Source organism: Lethenteron reissneri, chromosome 26 (genome assembly GCF_015708825.2).
Source record: "Lethenteron reissneri isolate LAM-NWPU_2019-01 chromosome 26, ASM1570882v1, whole genome shotgun sequence".
Classification (NCBI taxonomy): Eukaryota; Metazoa; Chordata; class Hyperoartia; order Petromyzontiformes; family Petromyzontidae; genus Lethenteron; species Lethenteron reissneri.
The window spans coordinates 3,606,246-3,625,254 of NC_083804.1; the positions used below are offsets into that span (position 1 = coordinate 3,606,246).

The 19,009-nt window shown below is 45.5% G+C and overlaps 1 protein-coding gene across 11 annotated transcripts in view; it reads left to right on the top strand.

The window, feature by feature from the left end:
- Nucleotides 1-19,009, top strand: part of LOC133347509 (protein phosphatase 1 regulatory subunit 12A-like) — a 104,392-nt gene that overhangs the window by 55,833 nt on the left and 29,550 nt on the right. For 7 of the 11 annotated variants that reach the window (XM_061559824.1, XM_061559818.1, XM_061559820.1 and 4 more), the window contains 7 exons: nt 1,881-1,976; nt 5,091-5,282; nt 6,657-6,845; nt 10,660-10,750; nt 11,987-12,169; nt 14,383-14,548; nt 15,390-15,517. In XM_061559824.1, coding sequence (XP_061415808.1) covers nt 1,881-1,976; nt 5,091-5,282; nt 6,657-6,845; nt 10,660-10,750; nt 11,987-12,169; nt 14,383-14,548; nt 15,390-15,517 — 1,045 coding nt within the window. The remainder of the gene's footprint in view (nt 1-1,880; nt 1,977-5,090; nt 5,283-6,656; nt 6,846-10,659; nt 10,751-11,986; nt 12,170-14,382; nt 14,549-15,389; nt 15,518-19,009) is intronic. The other 4 variants (XM_061559819.1, XM_061559825.1, XM_061559826.1 and 1 more) reach the window with 4 other exon arrangements.

Genomic DNA, 19,009 nt, shown 5'->3' on the forward strand with positions numbered 1-19,009 from the left:
GATATCGATTTATATTTGGTGGGGGGGGGGGAGGAAATGTTCTTATTTATGAGCTCTTGCCCTTAATGATTCCCAACCACATATCATGAGTTTGTATTTATGTCGTCTTCATCATCATCATCAGCCATGTGCAATCCATTGCAAGATGAAGGCTTCATAAATCTGCCACCATCTCTCAAGATGCTGCGATGTACTTTGCACCTGCACACCAACTGATGGAAGTGCTCCATCTCCGTGTCTGAGACGTGTAACATTCTTTGGCTGCCACTCTTGTTTATTGCTTTTGACCCGCAGCCATCATTGGTATGTTGCTTTTCGTTATCAAGTCCAGCTTTTCAAAAGAACTCCAACCTGCTCTCATCTGTCTCTTATTATTTTTTTTACATATTGTAATTTCGTTTCTGCCTTCAATAGCTGTCTACAATACAAATACTCTGCTGTGTTTGACAGAAAACTCAAATTCTGTATGTAAAAATATATAGATGTGATTACCCTCCTGCTCGGTGGCGCTTTGCTTAGAGTACGTGAATTTCAATCGGAAATTCAAATCTTAGTTGGGCATTCACCCGGCCATCTACCTACCTCTGCGTTTGATTATACGAGTACAGCTTTGTGGGAAATCGACCGTGATTGTGCTTTTGATTGTTTGACCCCTGCTGTGGGAATGATACATTTCCACCACCGTCTCACGGCCACCAATGCGATTGAGCATCACCCTAAAAGGTCGCTTGCGCAGAGAAACAAAAACACCGATGTTTTACTTTTAATATCCTCGCTGGGTTCACTTTGTGGGTGGGATAGTGATCGGTAACAAGAACGGGCCCCCCCCCCCACCCCCGTGGCTCTTCACTTGACTCTCTTGGTTTTTTTCTTTTCTCTTCTTTTGTTTAAATTCCCATCGTTTTTATTCGTGGAGGAAACGATGATGCGCGTGGCCGGCCAGTGTATAAAAATAGCTCATTATTATTGTACACTTAGCCAGCGGAAAGCTTATATTTTGCATTGTGTTCTTTCACCGAGCCAAAGGTTCCCAAACATATTTATTTTAAGCGAGCAGCAACTTCAGTGTGCCAATAAAAGCACACATGCCTGTAAATGTCCATTTTTTTTAAACAGAACTTGAATTGAGCTGTGTGACCAAACAAACTGCTAACTTGGCCGTAAGCGGTCAAAAGTAAACTCTTGTCGTGATCTATAAAATGAGTACCACTTGTTGTAAGTCAACACTGGTGGTCCGTTACAGAGACTGGCTGAAGCCATGAAAACAGAAGCCATCAAACACGCGAGTGTCGACTCGTAACTTTAAGCCAGAGTATAATAAAAAACTAAATAGCATTTCACTTGTGTTGCAGCATGCACTCCCCCCCCCCCCACCCCTACATTCACTGTTTGAACCCCATTCAATCTTTACGAGAAAACAGCAAGCTGTAGATGTTGTACATTAAGATTGACATCCACGGGTACAAGGTGCTCATGTCTTCAGCTTAGCATGGGACACAAGGGGGGCCTCTGTGATTTCCCTTCCATTCTGCCTTATTCCATTGGTGCTTGCCAAAGTGAGGCAGGCCGGAGCGGTACATCCTTCTCGTGGCTCCGTACCGGCAATGCTGCTCTAGCTTCTTGTTTGCTAAACTCTGGGCTCTTTCAGATGTATTTGACCTCTATCCTAACAAGCGATCAATTCTGCATATTACAGGATTTTTTAGTATATATCAAAATGTATTAATTGACAATCACATGCTAGATATGCTACGATTGTGACACTTGCCCACAGTTTGCTCCTAAAACAACCTGCGTTCAGTGTGTGTACGTACGTCTGCTCATAGCGGAATTGTGTGTGTGTGCGTGCGTACCGTGTGCACGTCTGTGTGTGTTTGCAGGGACACGGTGGGGATGCTTTTAGCTCGAAGTAGCTCCTACACCCGACGGAGATTCGATGATTCGAGCGAAAACACGGCACCCGCGTACCAGCGCAGGTACCCCCCTGCCATTGGTGTCTACTAACGTCGTTCACATTCTCCCTGAAGTACAAGAGCAGCACTTTTGTCTCGTACATCGCTGGATGATATGTTGAGTTTAATTTGCTAAGTAACTGCTTCAGTGAATTTAACACGTAAAATAACAGGTTAGTGAAAAATAATTAGGGTTTTTTTTTTTTTGCTACTGTCGCTGTGGAAAAAAAAAATGTTTTCCCATATGTTCATATTCAGATTGTCTGATGGAAGTGTAATGAGGTTTCTCATTGTGTTGACATCCTATTCAGCGCTGTGCTCGTACCCCGTACTTAGGAACCCGCACAGGCATCGCATAATGAGATACAAAAATCATTTAAAACCACATAATAGCTCCTCTGCAATAAAGGGGTCAGCGATTTGGTGCCAAACGTGCACTAAGCTGCGGATGTATTTTACCTATGATGAGCATTTGGCAGGTATAGCCGGAGTTTTGAATTAATTTGCCACTGTGAAAACTCTAAACCTTGCAATTATTGGCTACTCCAGCTTAGATTTCTCATTTTACGGAACCTTTACCGCTTCGGTTTGTCGGGGGGTTATAATTAACAAAAGGCTAAAATCACTTTCCCGAAAAGGCTTTTTTTTATAGAGACGAGAGCCCATGTGGGCAGTTATTAGCGGCAGTAAATGTTGCACGATGTTCGGGGGCGGGGGGAGGAGAAATATAAATCAGTCTGTGCTGTATAAAAGCAGGCATCTTCGGTGTTTTGTTATTCTAGGTGGCGTGAGTATTCTCACTCCGCTGCCTGTATGTTAATGTATTCAGTGGCAAAGGGACAGGCGATGTTGAAGTTTTTACTGCAAGGCAAGTTTGTGTATTTGGCAAAGGTGTTCATTTTCCGGCACTGAAATAGTTGCGCATAAAAATTAGCGGTGCACCGAATAACATTTTTATTATCATGCAAAGTTACGAGTCCAATCGGATCTGGATTCGAAGGTTGTTAGTCATATCTGTATCTATATTTTATGAAATAAAACAAACCATATTTCCAGGCCAAACTACTAAACTGCACCCTCCAAATCACACACTGCACATTCACATACCAGAGCCCCTTTATACACATCACACCGCCTTCACCGCACACCTTGCCAAATATCACGATAACACTCTGCTCCATCCCTCACACCTCACCAAACACCCTGAATCCCCCTACACACCCCTCTCATCATACCCGGCTATCCCTCATCGCAGACCCCTCATCCGATAATATACACCCTGCCACTGCATCACAAACCAACCACGCACCACTAACCTCTCACCGCACAGTACATCAGGGAGTGGTGCGGCCTTAATAGGTGATGATGATGTTGATCCGGTTCTGGAAATATGGTCGTAAAGTGGATATTCGGTGCACCTCTCTAACTAATCGTAACAACGATGAAGTAGGTGACTATTCACACACCGAAGAATCAAGGGAATGATCCAATAGGTGAAACCCGCCGAAGAGAACTCTGCATGCCCTATGGTTGCTGCGTGCTGCAGGCTCGACTGCTTCCTTACTACGTGGCAAATGGAAAAGAGGTTCTTTAGTATCGCTGTGCTCAACTCTTGTGCTGGCATGCGGGATGGGAGAGGGGGCAGTGTGTGTGGCGGGTGGGGGGTGAGCATGAATGCCGTCCTTCCCTCTATGCCAAGGTTGTTCCCCTTTTCCGCTCAAACGCCCCGCCCAAGGCAACCGCCCCCCCCCCCGTACCTGCAGTCCGCTAAGGCTGGGGGGGGGAGGGGGGCTTGTGTGAAATGACCGCTGATATTACGCGCGTCCATGATGAGGGTGTGACGTGATGCAAAAAAAAAGTGGTGACCAACAAACGTAATTTCTTTCACCTCTTGTTTCAAGCTGTCAAATCAATTTGATGTACTCATAACCGGGTGAGAGTGCATAGAGACAAAAAAGCCTCTTTTGTAAAGGATGGCCTGGGGTAAAATACAAACACAAAAATAATTGCAATGGCAAAAAATGTCACGGTCATTATGCAGAAACACAAAACAATCAAGTAAGCGTCATCATCAACCGGCCAGGTGGCTCCATAATGGAGTGAGTGGTTCATAATCAAAAGGTTAATATCCTGGTTAGGGGTTTGACTCAGCCCATCATCCTTCCAAGGTCGATAAATGAGTACCGCTTTGTGGCAAAGTTAAACAGTGGTTGTCCTGTGGATAGACTTGCCTCCGCCATCGGAATATGGAATTTCCACCACTGCCTCGGCATTCTTTTGAGCAAGAAATGACTCCGACTTTTGACTTTTTGAACCCTTGTAAATAATCAAAACTACAGTTTGATTACATAAATTCCCAGAATCCTTTTTTTTAGGGATACGAGTTTAAATCCAGTTTCAGCTGCTAGGCAGTGGAGACCTGATCAGGTGAGCAGTGACTTCTCAATTTGTAAGGAATAAGCTAATTGTTTATCTCTTCAATAGGTCATCCATATTTAATTTCCATTACCCCTTTGAGTCTTCAAAATGAAATTGCATTTGAGAATTTTAATGACTTCTCGCTGAATATGTAATTGGCGTTGGTAGCCTTTACCCTGAACCTAACACCGAGTAAGAAGTCAATTTTATACCTAATTTGTTCTTGGCTATTGTCATTGATCAGAAGTCATTGTAAAGCACTCCCATTGCTCCATCTTTATCTTGCTGGCTGGCTCCAGATGCCACCTCTAATTTTTCAGAAAATAGTTTTTACCCGTATTAAATCGGACGTGGATGGGGAAACAATCGGCAAAGGTTCCTGCAATCGATCACAACATCCCAGGAGATTGTGATTACCATATAGCTCATCTCATTTTGGCTCCCCATCACTTTTTTGCATCACGGCACCTTGTTACATTTTGCAGCACAGGTATAAAATCCCCGCTGCTGTATCCATCCAGGAGAGGACTGCTGCATGCCTTGTACCTTCGCCTCCTCGCTCCTTCATGACTTCATCCCCTGGGATGCTGACGGTCCCTCTCCTCTACAGATCGTCGCACTTGCTCTCTCAATGTTCCTTCATCCCCAATACCTGTATTTTTACATTTGTAATCTCCCTTTTTTTCTCCTCCCTGTCTTTCTGCCGACGCCGTCATTTAGCAGCCCCAACGGGAGGCACGGTGGAGAGGTCTCTTCTTCTGACTCTTCCTCAGGCCTCTCGCCCTCCTCACCCCCTCCGGTCCTCCCCACCTCCACGTCCACCACTCCTGTGCCCACAGTCCGTGTCTCGGATGACGTTATGAACGTTACTAGCACTGCCCCAGTCTCTGCCGTAGCCCTCTCAGTGGGCAGGTAAGACCCTGTGGGTGGGTGGCTGTGTGGGTACAAGCCCTCCGCTTTGCCATCGTGCCTGTCCTGCGTGTGCCACGCTTGTCCCCCCCCTGCTTGCTTGCTCTCTGCTGTGCGCTTTTGGAAACGAGAACAAACGCAGGTCGGCTCCCTTAACTCATGGTTTCTCTAACTCCAGTTCTAGCAACCAGCTCGGCACAGCTGAGCACTTGGAGAACACATTTTCCAGGCATGGTAGCGCACACCTGTCGTAACACCTTTGGAGGCAGGGTTGGTGGACTGTTGAGATTTTTAGGTACCACGAGTCGCCAACCTGATACCAGATGTCTGCTGTGTCTGAATTTTGAAACGTTATTTCCTATTGGTAAGGGGCCTTTTCCCCAGTCACTTTGGTTTCCACCTGGACATATAAATGCGCCATAACCAATTGGCCCAACATGCTCAGCAGATAGCCCTTCTGGTTAGGTGGGCTTAGTTATGACCCTTTACTGGGTATATAAAGGATTTGAATGATTAACATTATACTTGGGTATGTGTGCCATGTTCTAATCCTAATTTATATTTGCATAGAGAAGTGTGGCTATAGTGGAAGAGTGTGCCGAGGCAGGGTGCAAGGAATGGAGTTGGAGAAATTGCATTCTAACTTGTGTGCATGTCGTCTGCGGACATTCTCTGTCCTCCGTGTTCCGGTCTCCTGCGCTCTCCTAACTTCTTTTGGGACTTCATGAACCACGGACACATCTGGCGAGGCTTACCAGTCCTTGTTCTCTGGTACAATTAGACTCCCATGGACATTTACCAAATTCCCCCCCTCCCCCCATTTTTTTTATCTTGCGGAGAAACAACCCCCAAATGGGTTTGCGCTTCGTACATAAGGAACTCGGCTATCCAAATTGTATGACTTTTTTTTTCTCACCTCTTAGGAAGTGCATTATATGACTCATTCAAAAGTTAGACCCAAACGAGCACTCATTCCATTCTCTTGTGCGACCCTGTTATTATCGTATCAGTAGGTGTTGCGTTGAATTGAAAAGTGGCCAGATGACACAATCTTTTAGAGTGAGCGACTCACATTCGGAAGGTTACGAATTCAAATGCCTGTTGGTGGATCCATTCAGTCCATCGTCACCGCTGGTCATCTTACACGTTGACTAGCCCCCAACATAGGCGGGTTCAAATTAAATCACTGGACCAATTAAACAAAATAAAAATGAGCACCACCTCGTGCTTGTTTGAACTAGAGGAAGCACCTTGACTTCGTAAAAATTCGATTGATTGTTTTTTTAATGCAAAAGAATGTTGCCATAAAGTCAGCCCCCCGCGCCCCCTGGCCCCGGCCTATGCTGGAGAATCCCGTCTTGTTGCTCCACTTCGCAGTAGCTCGGCCATCTTTCGCTCTCGGGTCGAGGAGGCCCCCGAACGGGGCAGCAGGGAGGGCATCGGTGGCGGCAGTGGTGGCACCGTGCCCGCCGTCACCGTGACGGTCCCGCCCACGGTGTCGGGAGGCTCGGCCCCGTCCCTGGAGAGCGGGGCGGCCCTGTCCGGGGAGAACAGAGAGCGACGCAGGTGTGTGTGCTTGCGTGTGAGTGTACGTGTAAGCGAGTGCGTGCGTGAGTGTGTGTGTGACTGAGTGGGTGCAAGGGGGCGCTTGAAGGTGGAATTTAGCATAACCGCTGTATTTGTAGATGGGCAAACAATTTTTGAGGAAGCGTTCTCCGTCCGCTTCTCAGTTGGATAAGTTCCCAAAATAGAGGACGTGGATCGTCATTAACTCTCACAGAGATGGAGTCCATAACGGTCACCGTTCACTTTCATTGGGACTGGTTTTGGTAATCAAATTTGCGTGTCTATTAATCTGTTTGTGCTTCACAATTCTAATAACACTAACCGTAACACTAACCAATGGGTTCTTTGCAGAAAATGTATACTTTATAAAAACTGATTTGAAATGTGGAATTTACTGAAGGCTGTTATTCATCGCAATGAAAGTTAATTGAGATATTTTTGCAAAAGTCAAAATGTTGCGGTTGTGCTAAGTTGTTGCCTTGTTGTGACCCCCTGCACTCGTTTAACCTTAGAACCACTCACCCATCCCACCTGCCATTCCCTTCCTGCCTCACCATACCCACCCATTTACCATGAAGCTGCAATCTAGACCAGAGGTGTTTATCCTGTGGCCAGCGGCCATTTGTGTAAACTGAAGGTGTATTTTATCCCCTCCCCTCATTGGTGTTGGTATACGCATGGATGAGCGTTGACGTGTCGCGTATTCCCCTATCCATGTCTTTCCCTCATGGGACCTGCTCATCCTTCATGCATTCAGCCACATACCGACTCCCAGTCATTAATTCATTCTAGTGAGTTTATCACTCGTAATAAAGAGCTTTTTTGTAGGATTATAGCTGCTACATTTTTCACATCCAACCACAAAATTCGACAGGTTCACAGTTCCATTGATTTTTTTGATCAGTTACCCTCATACTCGGAAAATCTTTCTAAGTATCAATTGCTAAATTAGAAACACAATTCTATTTATGGCCATTACCTTTATGGGTAGTTCATTTGAGCGATATAAGTCCGTTAGCCTTACAACTTTAGTGTCCCATTCTTAAGTCTGACACTACAAGTGGGTCAAAACAGGATTGTCGGTGTATGGTTCAACACACTTCAAGTGCTCTGCCCTCTTGGTTAATTGCCTAAAAGGACCTACTTTGTCGTTTCATAACTAGTTTGGTTATCTTTAAGTGACCTTTCACCACTCCCGTGTGACCCCTGTCATACAACTATAGGGGAGGCCACATTGTCCATCCATTAAAGTTTAACTCTGTACATACGGACATGGATTTGGCAGACCTGTTACTCGCCAATACCGATTCATCTGGGTGCTAAGCCTGATTGTGAGGCCTGTAGAACTTGAAGAGTTTTTTTTTTTTATACCAGGCTGGCAGTTAACATCATGAACCAATGTGAGTTGATCTGACCTGGCCCCATGGAACTGCTTCAGGCAATTCTGATTCCCCCAAAATGCTAAATACTCTTGAAGGCATTGGCAGACTACTTATTAAAAACATATTGCAAGTAAGGCTTTTCTAGAGACAATTATGAAATAAACTAGGTATTGTGGGAGTGGGCCAAACTCGCAATGAAACAACTATAAAATACGTTTCTGGCCTCTAAGTAAAGATGGCCAAACAGATGTGCACACTCTGTAAGAGCAGATTTTGCAGGTTTTGTGTTGACCCTGCAATAGTCGCGGAGTCTACCAGAAGGAACGAAGCGATCGTAAGGTGTGGTTGCATCGGCGACATTTGCCGTGATGACCTCTGGACATTAATCTTTGAATGGAAAGCCCAACGTAAGTCCATCCTTCTTCGTGGACATCACTGATGACACCTAGTCGAACTCCCCTCTGGTTTGTCTTCACTCGTGTTCCAGTCAGGAGTCTGTGCCTGTTTTAAACGATGTCCACTTCCCTAGTGCCCTTAACAAGTGGACATGTTTAGAATGTGTTCCCTCATGTAAATGCAGCTATAGAAGTATTCTTCAGTGGTTTTCTCATGGGTCTTGAAAACATAGCACTTAACTGACCTCACTTTGGTTTTGTACTTAATTTGGCGAAATTCCAGCTCTGCCAAATAAGTATATTTGTTTGACTGCCACGCAATGAACATTTTTCATTGTAGCAGGGTCTGTGGGAAAGTGTCGGATGGGAGATTGCAGAAACGTTTCTGTGAAATCTCATCCTCCCGACCATTCTATAACACATGGGTGATGTTCTACTCACCGAGAGTTCCCAAGTTATTCTAAATCTTAATGCAGATGGCAATAGGGGAAAATCCACTTAAAAATAATATATTTAGTCTGTAATTCAATACAGATGTAATCCAATAATAAATAACTCGTATCTTTTTGGTACATGCCTAGGCTGTGTCCTGGAGTTGCCAACATGATATTGAGGCTTAATTTGTAACTTGGAAATCAAGTCAAGCTCTCTAGTGATGTCACTGCATTTACGCAAATATGTTTTACACCAGTGACTTCAGAGTTACACGACTAGCGCTCCATATAACGACTCCATTCAATTGAACTTAGTGGTCTTCTTTATTCCGTATACGTATCACTTTTGATGTCGGATTTTCTTACTGTGCTGATGCACCACGGAATCTCCCTTAGAAACTAGCTGGGTGACTGTTCTTTACGGGATTTTCCATGTAACAAATCATTGAATTTGATTCTTTCTCATTGATGAAACTTCAAAGCCATGTTGGACAACTGGGTGACCCACAGCCTAAGTATGTCTCTTCGGTAAGAAAGCTCTCGTGTTTATTGGTTCGCGTCTTACCTGAATCGCGAGAGGTGCAAATTTATATTTTGTCGAATATCCCATGTATGCTCCTGTATTTGAGACTTGAAGGATACGGGACCGCTGGCCAAAACGATTTTAACACCTCTGGCCTAGATTAGCCGTCAGTTTTCCGTGTTACGGTCGTAATGGTTGCTGCTTGTGTCGCCTTGTTTGCCGAGCGAGCCAGTTTGTGCTTGTTGTGGATTGTGTTTCTTACGCTTTGCATTAAATGTGTGTGTTGCGTCCCCCCCCCCCATGAGTGAACCCTCTACCCCGTTAATTATGATTTTTTTTCCTTCTAAAATAGAAATGTTTAATATTTAAATGAGCATCTTGCAGTCGCCAAAATGTAAGCGTGAAATGTGTTTGGTTATTCTTGAACATCCGTTTCCCTTGGTTGTGGGGGGGGGGGGGGTTTCTTGAGCCGTTGGAGAAACCAAATAAGGTGGCGTTGGCAGAAGTTTGAGCTGCTGGTAACAACTCCACTGCGGTGTTCTACAGCCCGCTCAACACATTCGTTGTCTAGCATTGGCTGGAGTTGGCTTTCCAGAAGCCTCTAACCGCAATAAATGCCACCATATTTGGTTTGTTCTCTCTGCTAGAAAAATCTCTGCCATAAACCAATACCGGCATTTAAGGGTGCGACGGACTCAACAGTCCCATTATTGTGGCGTTAGATAATGACAACAATTACCGTTTGAGTGGTTAAACATCTTAATTTGTCACGTTCGGGATTAATTGTTTTTTTTCTAATTGCACAATTAGAGCATTGATAATCTGTTTATTTTCAAACATGTTTGGCTTTAAGTCTCTGCAATTATTTTGATTATCTCCTTTGAGATCCCCTAATCCTCTTAAGACATTCCGCATTCTCAAAACACGTTACTTTATGCGAATTGCTACTTTCGATAAACTGTGTACGGTGCTACACTTGAGCGACCCACAAGGCTCGTGCGAACAAAGTCTCGTCCACCCCTAACCCCTCTCGGCTGACTTACGAAGATACACAGAGTGAGCGTGCGATATCGGTCGCAGGTCATACCTCACGCCCGTACGCGACGAGGAGTCGGAGTCGCAGAGGAAGGCCAGGTCCAGGCAGGCCCGGCAAACGCGTAGATCGACCCAGGTGAGACTTTGCGTGAGCGATGAATGTTTCCACGTCCTGGCTGGCATCCATAGGACGACGGTGTGCAATGGCATCCAATCGTTTGTCCACAGGGAAGGGCAAGAGAAAGTCACTTACCCCATCATGTGTGTTGATGTACGTTTATGGAAATTCTGCCCACGACAAAGTCTGTTGAGCCTACAGTATTATCGATTTCAAATATGAGCATGAGCTGGCTCTCGCCTGCAATGGAGACCCGGAGCTAGCTACGGAGTTCTACATTACTGTGATGTGGTCAATCTCTCTGTGGCATTGCCTCGTCGGACACCGTTTCACAAAATGAACAGAAAAGTTTGCACGGTACCGTGTACAGGAGAAGAATGCGTCGGTGTATGTAATTATTACCACGTGGTGAATGCAGCCAGTCTCTCCGATCCTGCAGTGCTACAACTTGGTGACGGTGGAAGTGCCACCCATGTAGCTGCTTGTAGGCAGCAAAGGAAAAAAAAAGGCCCAGATAGGAAATAAACTCGGCTGTGATGTCAGCCGGTGCAAAATTTTGCTGTTAACGTTTGTCAGTGCTGCTTAAAGAGGGCAAACGTTGCCCCCCAGCTGCCTCGCTTGGTATCGCAATCCATCTCAAAACTATTTGCCTGTTTTGGTGTCCAGGAGACTCACGGGGCTCATGACGAGAGTGCCAGAGGACTAAGTACAGGATACTGACACTGGTCAGAGGGCTTGACTCGCAATCAGTTGGGACACAACTCAACTCAGTCCGCCACCTGTTTTGGGTTGATACAATGAGTCACACTTGCTGAAATATCAGCAGTGGTTGTAATCATGCAGATGATAGCCGCCATTATAGATGTGGCATTTCCGCTGTTGATTCGGTGAAACCAGCAGAGATGAATTACCACTCCATTGCTTGTGTGAGCATATAAATACATTGGCTTTGATTTGAAAAATGGTTTCGGTTGAGTTTTTTTGTAAATGAATCCATGGTGTAGCATTGGTGATTGAGACGCCCTGCAGACGAGACTCGGGAGAATATGAAACTGTATAAAGTTAGCCTTTAATACAATTCTACTGCAATACATTAACCCATAATGCCTATCGGTTAATGCCATTTCAATTCGATGATGAAACCAAAAACTCGTGTTTATTTAAATTTTATTTCACCACCCATGGCAACGAAGCAACAATTTTTTTTCTCCCCCCTTTGTGTCTCTTTTCTCCCTCTCCCACGCCGTCGGGCAGGGCGTCACCCTGACAGACCTTCAAGAGGCTGAGAAGATCCGACGCTATGGCTCGGACAAGCGCGGGGGCCGCGAGCAGCCCGAGGAGAAGGAGTCTGCGGAGAGACTCGACGACAAGAAGGACACGGAGTCGCGGGAGGCGTCGGACGCGCGGGGGCGGCCCTCCCGCACCTACGGCAGCGACGTGAGCTGGGCACTCCTCCCCCCCGCCCGCCCCATGCCGCTCTGCACTGAACACCCGCACCACCTTGCCATTGCCCCACTCCGTCCACTAATGGCATCATCTGCAATTCCTTGCTACTCTGGTGCCCTACCACACAATTCCTGTGTTCTCACCATCATAATAATTCATAATTTTTATTTATGCTACTATAATGCTCAAATTAACAGAGCATTGAATGCCAAACCAAAACCGAACAACAATACTGCTGAAAGTGATCAGATTATCAAAACAATGAAAATACCATATATCTCGGGAGTTACTGACAAATTAGCTCGTGTTTTGCAAAAGCAAAACATTAAAGTGAGATTTGGTACGGTACACAAAATAAATAGTGTCTTGTACTAAAGATGAATTACCGAAGTGATCAACAGAAGGTGTATATTGGATCAATTGCTTATGCGGTAAATGCTTTATTGGACAGACGGGACATAACATGATCATAAGACTACAAGAACACCAAAGGGATATTAAATTATTTCAAACACAACTGTCAGTAGTGGCAGAGCATGCTTGCCAACAAGGACATTCAATTGATTTTGATACCGTTGAAGTGTTATGAAAAACGAATTATTACTGGCCAAGACTAATTGGATACAAATAATTCAAATCGCTGTGATAGCTACAGACTCAGCGCAGCCTGGAAGCGTATTATTAAGTAATTCGCAATACATTGCAATTCCTTATAGAGGAGTCACATGCTAAGTGGCTGATTACTGTTCTATTACATTATTGCAATACCCCCCCCCACCTCCGCCTCTGATCTCGAAACCTAATGGGGTTCAACAATGAAGACGTCATCCTGCACTATTTAAAACCGGAAGCAAATTGCCCGAAAATGCTGGATGTAATTACCAGCGAAACGTCGTACTCAAATTCTAAAAGTTGTGGATTCACGCTTCAAACACACCGGTGGGCTGAAGAAGTGACTAATTGGTATTTTGTTAACGTGACACATTTTGACTGATTGGCCGTGTCCGGTGGTGGAGGGTTGCGACACGTAATTACGCGATCTCACCCAGAAACCTTTATTATGAATAATACTGGTCGCGAAAGCCCACGTGTTAAACTTCTCACCATCACCACCCTGTGAATCCACTTGGCCCCTTGGTGCCCTACCATGCCACGCAATGGGCCCTCTATATCGGCCTATGCCATCCAGTGTGTTGTCCCTGTGACCCCAAACACCAGCCTCATGTCAGTCACCTAATGCTGCATAATCAATGCTGCCCCATAACAGTCTGTGTTGTCCCATACCATCCATGTGCCTCCCTTTGCCAACCTACATCACTTGGCACCACTCCCCCACGTTGCCTTGCACCAACTCTGCGCCACAAGTGTCACTTATGCTCACTTGAATGAACAAACGTTGCAGAAAACTGTTAAATGTTCTATTTCTTAATCAACCACCAAGGGCAGCAGATGGCAGTGCGGCAAAATCCATGCTTTTACCATGCTTCTATGCTCACACATCTATGCTCCTCACCTTCCTCAACCCGCACTGACCAGTGTAGTGAAGTATGGTCCAATAAACCCCATGACCCGCGGAGGGTGGGGGAGGGCTTCATCCAGCACACATTAACATTTTATGGCCTTTCACTTGAATAGTGCTCTATTAAACCAGCCACCATTCAACATGGTATGTATTTAATCGAGCCTTTGGGGGGATGATGGGTTCAATTGCCGTGGCAGAAATGTGGGTAACTTGTTTTATTTACGTGTAATGTTTTTAAAATTATAACTGAAGTGTCAATGTTTTCATTTTATTTGCTGTCGCTGTATTTCTGCAGTGTTCATGGGGTTGTAGTTGGTTGGAATATAATTGGCAGACCAATGAACATAATCTTGCGTGGTGCTGCAGTGCTCAACGATCAGAAAAACATCCGCGATTTCAAATTCCAGTTTGGGGATTGACTCTGCTCATCATTTTTCTGTGATTGGCAACATCAGTATCATATGGTTGTAAGTTCATAGTGGCCATCCAATAAGAATTGTAGAATGTGGATTTCCACCGTTGCCTTCAGGCCCCTGACAGATGAGCGCCACCCCTCGCTCATCTGAGCTGGATTACGCCGCGGCTTAACCCAAACGAACACGAAATCTGCGCGCAATTCATCTCGACGATCGACTCGCGTTATTTTTTTTCTCCCTCCCCCCTTCCCCTTTTGCCTCGTCAGACCCAGGACGGTCCCTACCAGAGGTTGCGCCCTTCGGCGTCGCTGGCGCCGGCGGGCGGGGGGTCTCCGGCGGGGAGGGCGGGCGGCGGAGGGAGCACGGGGTCGGGTCTCGGCAGCGTTGGCTCGACCCGTGTGCCCACGGTCACCGTCGTGGAGCCAGAGAGGGGTAATGGTGGCACCGCGGCAGGGAGGGGGGGCACCGTATTTGCGATGCATTTCGCACCTCCGATTAGCACGGTTGCCTACGTACGGTGCGAAATAAGTTCTGCATAACACATGCGTGCGGTTGAATGTCATTGTTTCGCGTGTTGCACAGCAGTAGTCTTATTGCGTTGTACGTATTTATATATTTTGGGTGGAGTGGTGGTACAATGGTTAGCGCGCGCTGCGCTTTTAACCCAGCAACCTGAGTTCGATTCCTGGCCATGGCTAAGATCAGTTGGCGAGTGATGTCAGAACCAGTCCTGCACCCCCTCCTCCCCCAGTACAGATGTATAGAAAACATGTTGAGCATTTGTCTTGAATTGTACGTGTGTTCCTATTAAAATGATATAATATTTATCTCATATCTATCGTAACGTTGCAAGTTACATTCCTGATTGGGGTTAAAATAATCCCCTTCAGTCCTCTGGGATCAATAAAATAAGTCCTGCTTGGAGGGAAGTCAGAAGTGGTACCCCTGTGAATAAACTTGCCCCCACCATAGCAATGTGGAGTTTATTCTGCTGGCAATCGGTTTCCGAACTTGAGATGAGTTGCCTTCCCAAGTTATTTTGTTTGGGGAAATTGCTGTGAATTCGCCTGTGAAAATATTTTACGAAAGGGGTTCTTGCCCATGCAGTCAAGGTTTCTGTCCGCAAAAGGAAGCCTTCTTGGCATTTCTTCACGTTTGTTAACAATCACTGCCCCTATTGCTTCCCCAAGTAGTGACATTGGAGGGTTTCACAATTCCGTTGCCTTGTCACCGTGGAACTGTGAGTGACCAAGCGGTCGCTGCTGTGCCACAGGCGATTCGGGCGAGGAGGACAGCCAGACGGAGGGAGACAAGGGCAAGAACAAGTTGTCGGTGGTGCGGGATCGGCGCCGCCCACGGGAGAAGCGCAGGTCCACCGGCGTGTCCTTCATGAGCCCCGACGTGAGTGTGTGACTACCTGATGCCTCTGTCTCACTCGCTCACTAAGTCACTCGCTCACAAACAAATCGCCCACTTACTCGTCGCTCACTCGCTCACAAATTCGGTCATTCACTCGCATCGGTCACTCGCATCGGTCGCTCGCTAACAAATCACTCACTCGCATCGCTAGCTTACTATTCACTCACTCATTGGCTCGGTAACTAATAAGTCTCTGTTCCATGGATAGCATTTATAAGGGGAACCAAACAGCTGGTCACATCCACAGTGGCCCTCTGCTCGGCGTTGTCCCGAAGAGCTTACGTGCGCCATTAGTGCGCATTCGTGGTGGAGGTAGCTGCTGCCCATCTCAAGTCTCCTGTTGTGTGGGACTACCTCGCGTTGACCGTTCACACTGCCGACTAACTCCCCCTGGGCAAGTGCAGACTTGACACCTTCCTTTTCCCCCCTCTGCCTAAGACTCAGTAACTTTTAAAATCCAGTCTCTTCCTTGTTATTGTCGCTTGGCAAACTAGTCTTCCCTTGCCAATCCATACCCCCCTGCTCTCAAAGAATACCCATTTTATTTGTACAACAACAATAATAATGAATTCTCCCCTTTCACAAATATCGCCCACCTTTATAAGGCCTCTCGATACGCATTCTCCCTTGATTTTAGATGCGCTTACATCGGTATGCTTATAAATCCACATTGTGTTGCATTTATCACGATCGACCAGGGGGGGGGGGGGGGGGGGTATGAGTCATGCGTTGGCAGGAGGAAGACAGCCCCCGTCACTGCATTGGGCCGAGAAATGGGAAAATCGCCACCCGTTGTGTGCCAATTCAGTTGGTTCCTTTTAAATGGCGCAATGCACTTGGATGAATCAACATCCAGTTTCTGCAAGGCTTCTTGGGAAGCTTTAATCCCATAATCATGAAACAAAGGTTGCAGTATGAATTTAACTGAAGAAATAAACTATTTTAAAACATGTTCTTTAACAATGACATATTATTTGGGTTTTTCGGTAAAGCCACGTAGATGAAAAAAAAAATATCACGACGTTTGGATTGCAACACAAGCAATCGTCATCAGGTGAAAAAATATAGCGGGAGAGTTGCTGAGGTAGAACATTTTAATTTTTAATTTTTCTATCTACGTGGCTTTACCGAAAGACCCAAATAATATGAATTCCTACAGTCACGAAAGCCAAGATTTAATGACACATATATATGCAATTAAAGTGAACAGCAACTGGTTGAAATTGAAGGTTACTGGAGATGTGGTTGTTCATTATTTACCGAGGTTCTTTAACACACGAACAGGAAAATTCTTAAGAAAATTGGCCAATAATGCCTCTGCCGACTCTAATTTATCATTATTTTCAGAAATAATTGCCCTGCCCGCGTGGATTTTGTGCGACTAAATGATTCAATTAATAATCTGCAAGTTGCGTTTCCTTATATGGATAAATGATATTGGGAAACATTGGTCCAAAAGACCCATGCACTTATGGGGTTAATATAACTATGCTTTGATGGTTTAACGGGATTACATGCGTTGCCCGCTTGTTTAGATTTTTATTTTATTCCAATCATCATGAGATTATCCAAACTAATATGATGACGGTTTTAAATTGTATATCATGCACCTGTTAAAAAGGGGATTTTCATTTGTACTCATGCATGCATTGAAACATTTCCCATGTATTTTCTAGAAGTTGCAAATTGATAGCATTTTGTCTGCTAGAATCTTTGAAGGTGGTTCTTCTTGGGCTAGCTTTTTTGCCCGTCCAAGGACGGGTGTATATTGCAGTAAATCTGAAATATTCAATCGAAAAATTGTTCAGCTCATGATTATTAATGAGGGGGAGTGGGTTGCCCCATGAGAAGTGACGTCACCCGCCAATGGTTATTGGGGAGGGGTGCGGAATGTGGAGTGCGCGACCTTCTTGTGCGTTCGTGTAAATTGCCACGCGGGCATGAATATTAATGAGGGGGGGAGGCTCTTTTGCAGTGATGTCACGCACGGATGTTGCGCTGTGCTGCGTAGATTAATTTTTTTACCGTCACTTTCTGTAAAGAAATTTCATATTTGAAGTGACTTTGCGTAGTAAATGATTTAATTCAGCTCGACTTTCCTCTGCGGTCGTGTAAAAATCCACCCACTCATGAATATTAATGAGGGGGGTGGGCCGAATGTGGAGTGACGTCACGTGGGGGGGGGGGGCTCATGTGGAGTGACATCACGCGCCGGGACGGACAGATAACTGCTATTATTGGAACCCACGAGCCTCTTTTTAGCAGCTGTTTGGCCATGCGAACAGAGAAGCTGGGTCTAGTGGCCACATTGCTCTCAGAGTAATTTGTGCATAACAATAAGAGGAAGTCCAGGAGCATTGTAACATGGACCGGGAAATAACAGGCACAGCTTCTCTGAGCTCCTTCAAACTTTTTTTTTCAATCAAATAAATCTGAAAGTGTAAAAGAAGTTAGAAGGATCTTTGATGAGCATTTCAAACAACTGTTAGCTGTTGCCACACTCTTTCACTCGCCATCATACGGAGAGGCAATGAAACATGAAATGCCTGGCTTTGAGCGAGGGGTGGAGCTGTCCTCATATCTGTTAGCCACCCTGCTCCACGATGGCACCAGGGAAAGTTCCACATTTGCATGGTGGAGGTCAGTCTCTTCCTCACAGCAACCGCTGTTAACGTCCCGCAAAATTGTGCTCATTTTTTCGATCCTGGAGATGTGATATCCTGCGTTGACCCTTGACTTGGATCTGAACACGCAGCATTTCAATTGTTGTCAAGTGCCTACGAGTACAGTGCCAGCCAGCCGCATAACAAAAAAATAACAAGCGTAAAGGACATTTAAATTGTTACAAGGGAATGTGCGTGCAGTTGAGCAGACTTTTGTAATCATGCAAACCCCTTTCACACAAGGCTGCCCTTTGTTAGTGGTAAACAGGCTGCAGCCAGTTATGTAAACTTGTTAAGGAGTATATTGTACACATCCCGTGGTAAGAATTGAATTAATGAGGGGTGACCCAGTGGCTTGTTCTGTTCATAATTGCTGTGTCAGTGCTACTGAGCCAGTCCTGCTGGCACCCACCGGCTCAAATTCAGGCAACCGCAAATGATTTAACCAGAGACCCCCCCCCCCCCCAGTGTAGGGGAGTATGATATTCGAAGGGCTTTCTCATAATCTTCAAAGTTGGTCAAGTCCATGCAAGATGATCATGCAAACATAGTTCTTGTCCGCACCGGTGCCAAAATTGCATAATTGTAATAGTAATAATTGTATTCGTATAGTAGCACTTGTAAGCATTCAGAAGCATCTCGAGATGTTGTACAAGGAAATCATGAATACATAAACAGGAATATAAATTATTAAACATAATCAAGCCAACAAAAATCGGCTTTGGCAGATTGAGCGGCATTGCGCGACACGCCGTGGCACAAGCTGCGTTGCCACCACCGTAACTCCACGCAGGCGGGGGGGGAATTATAA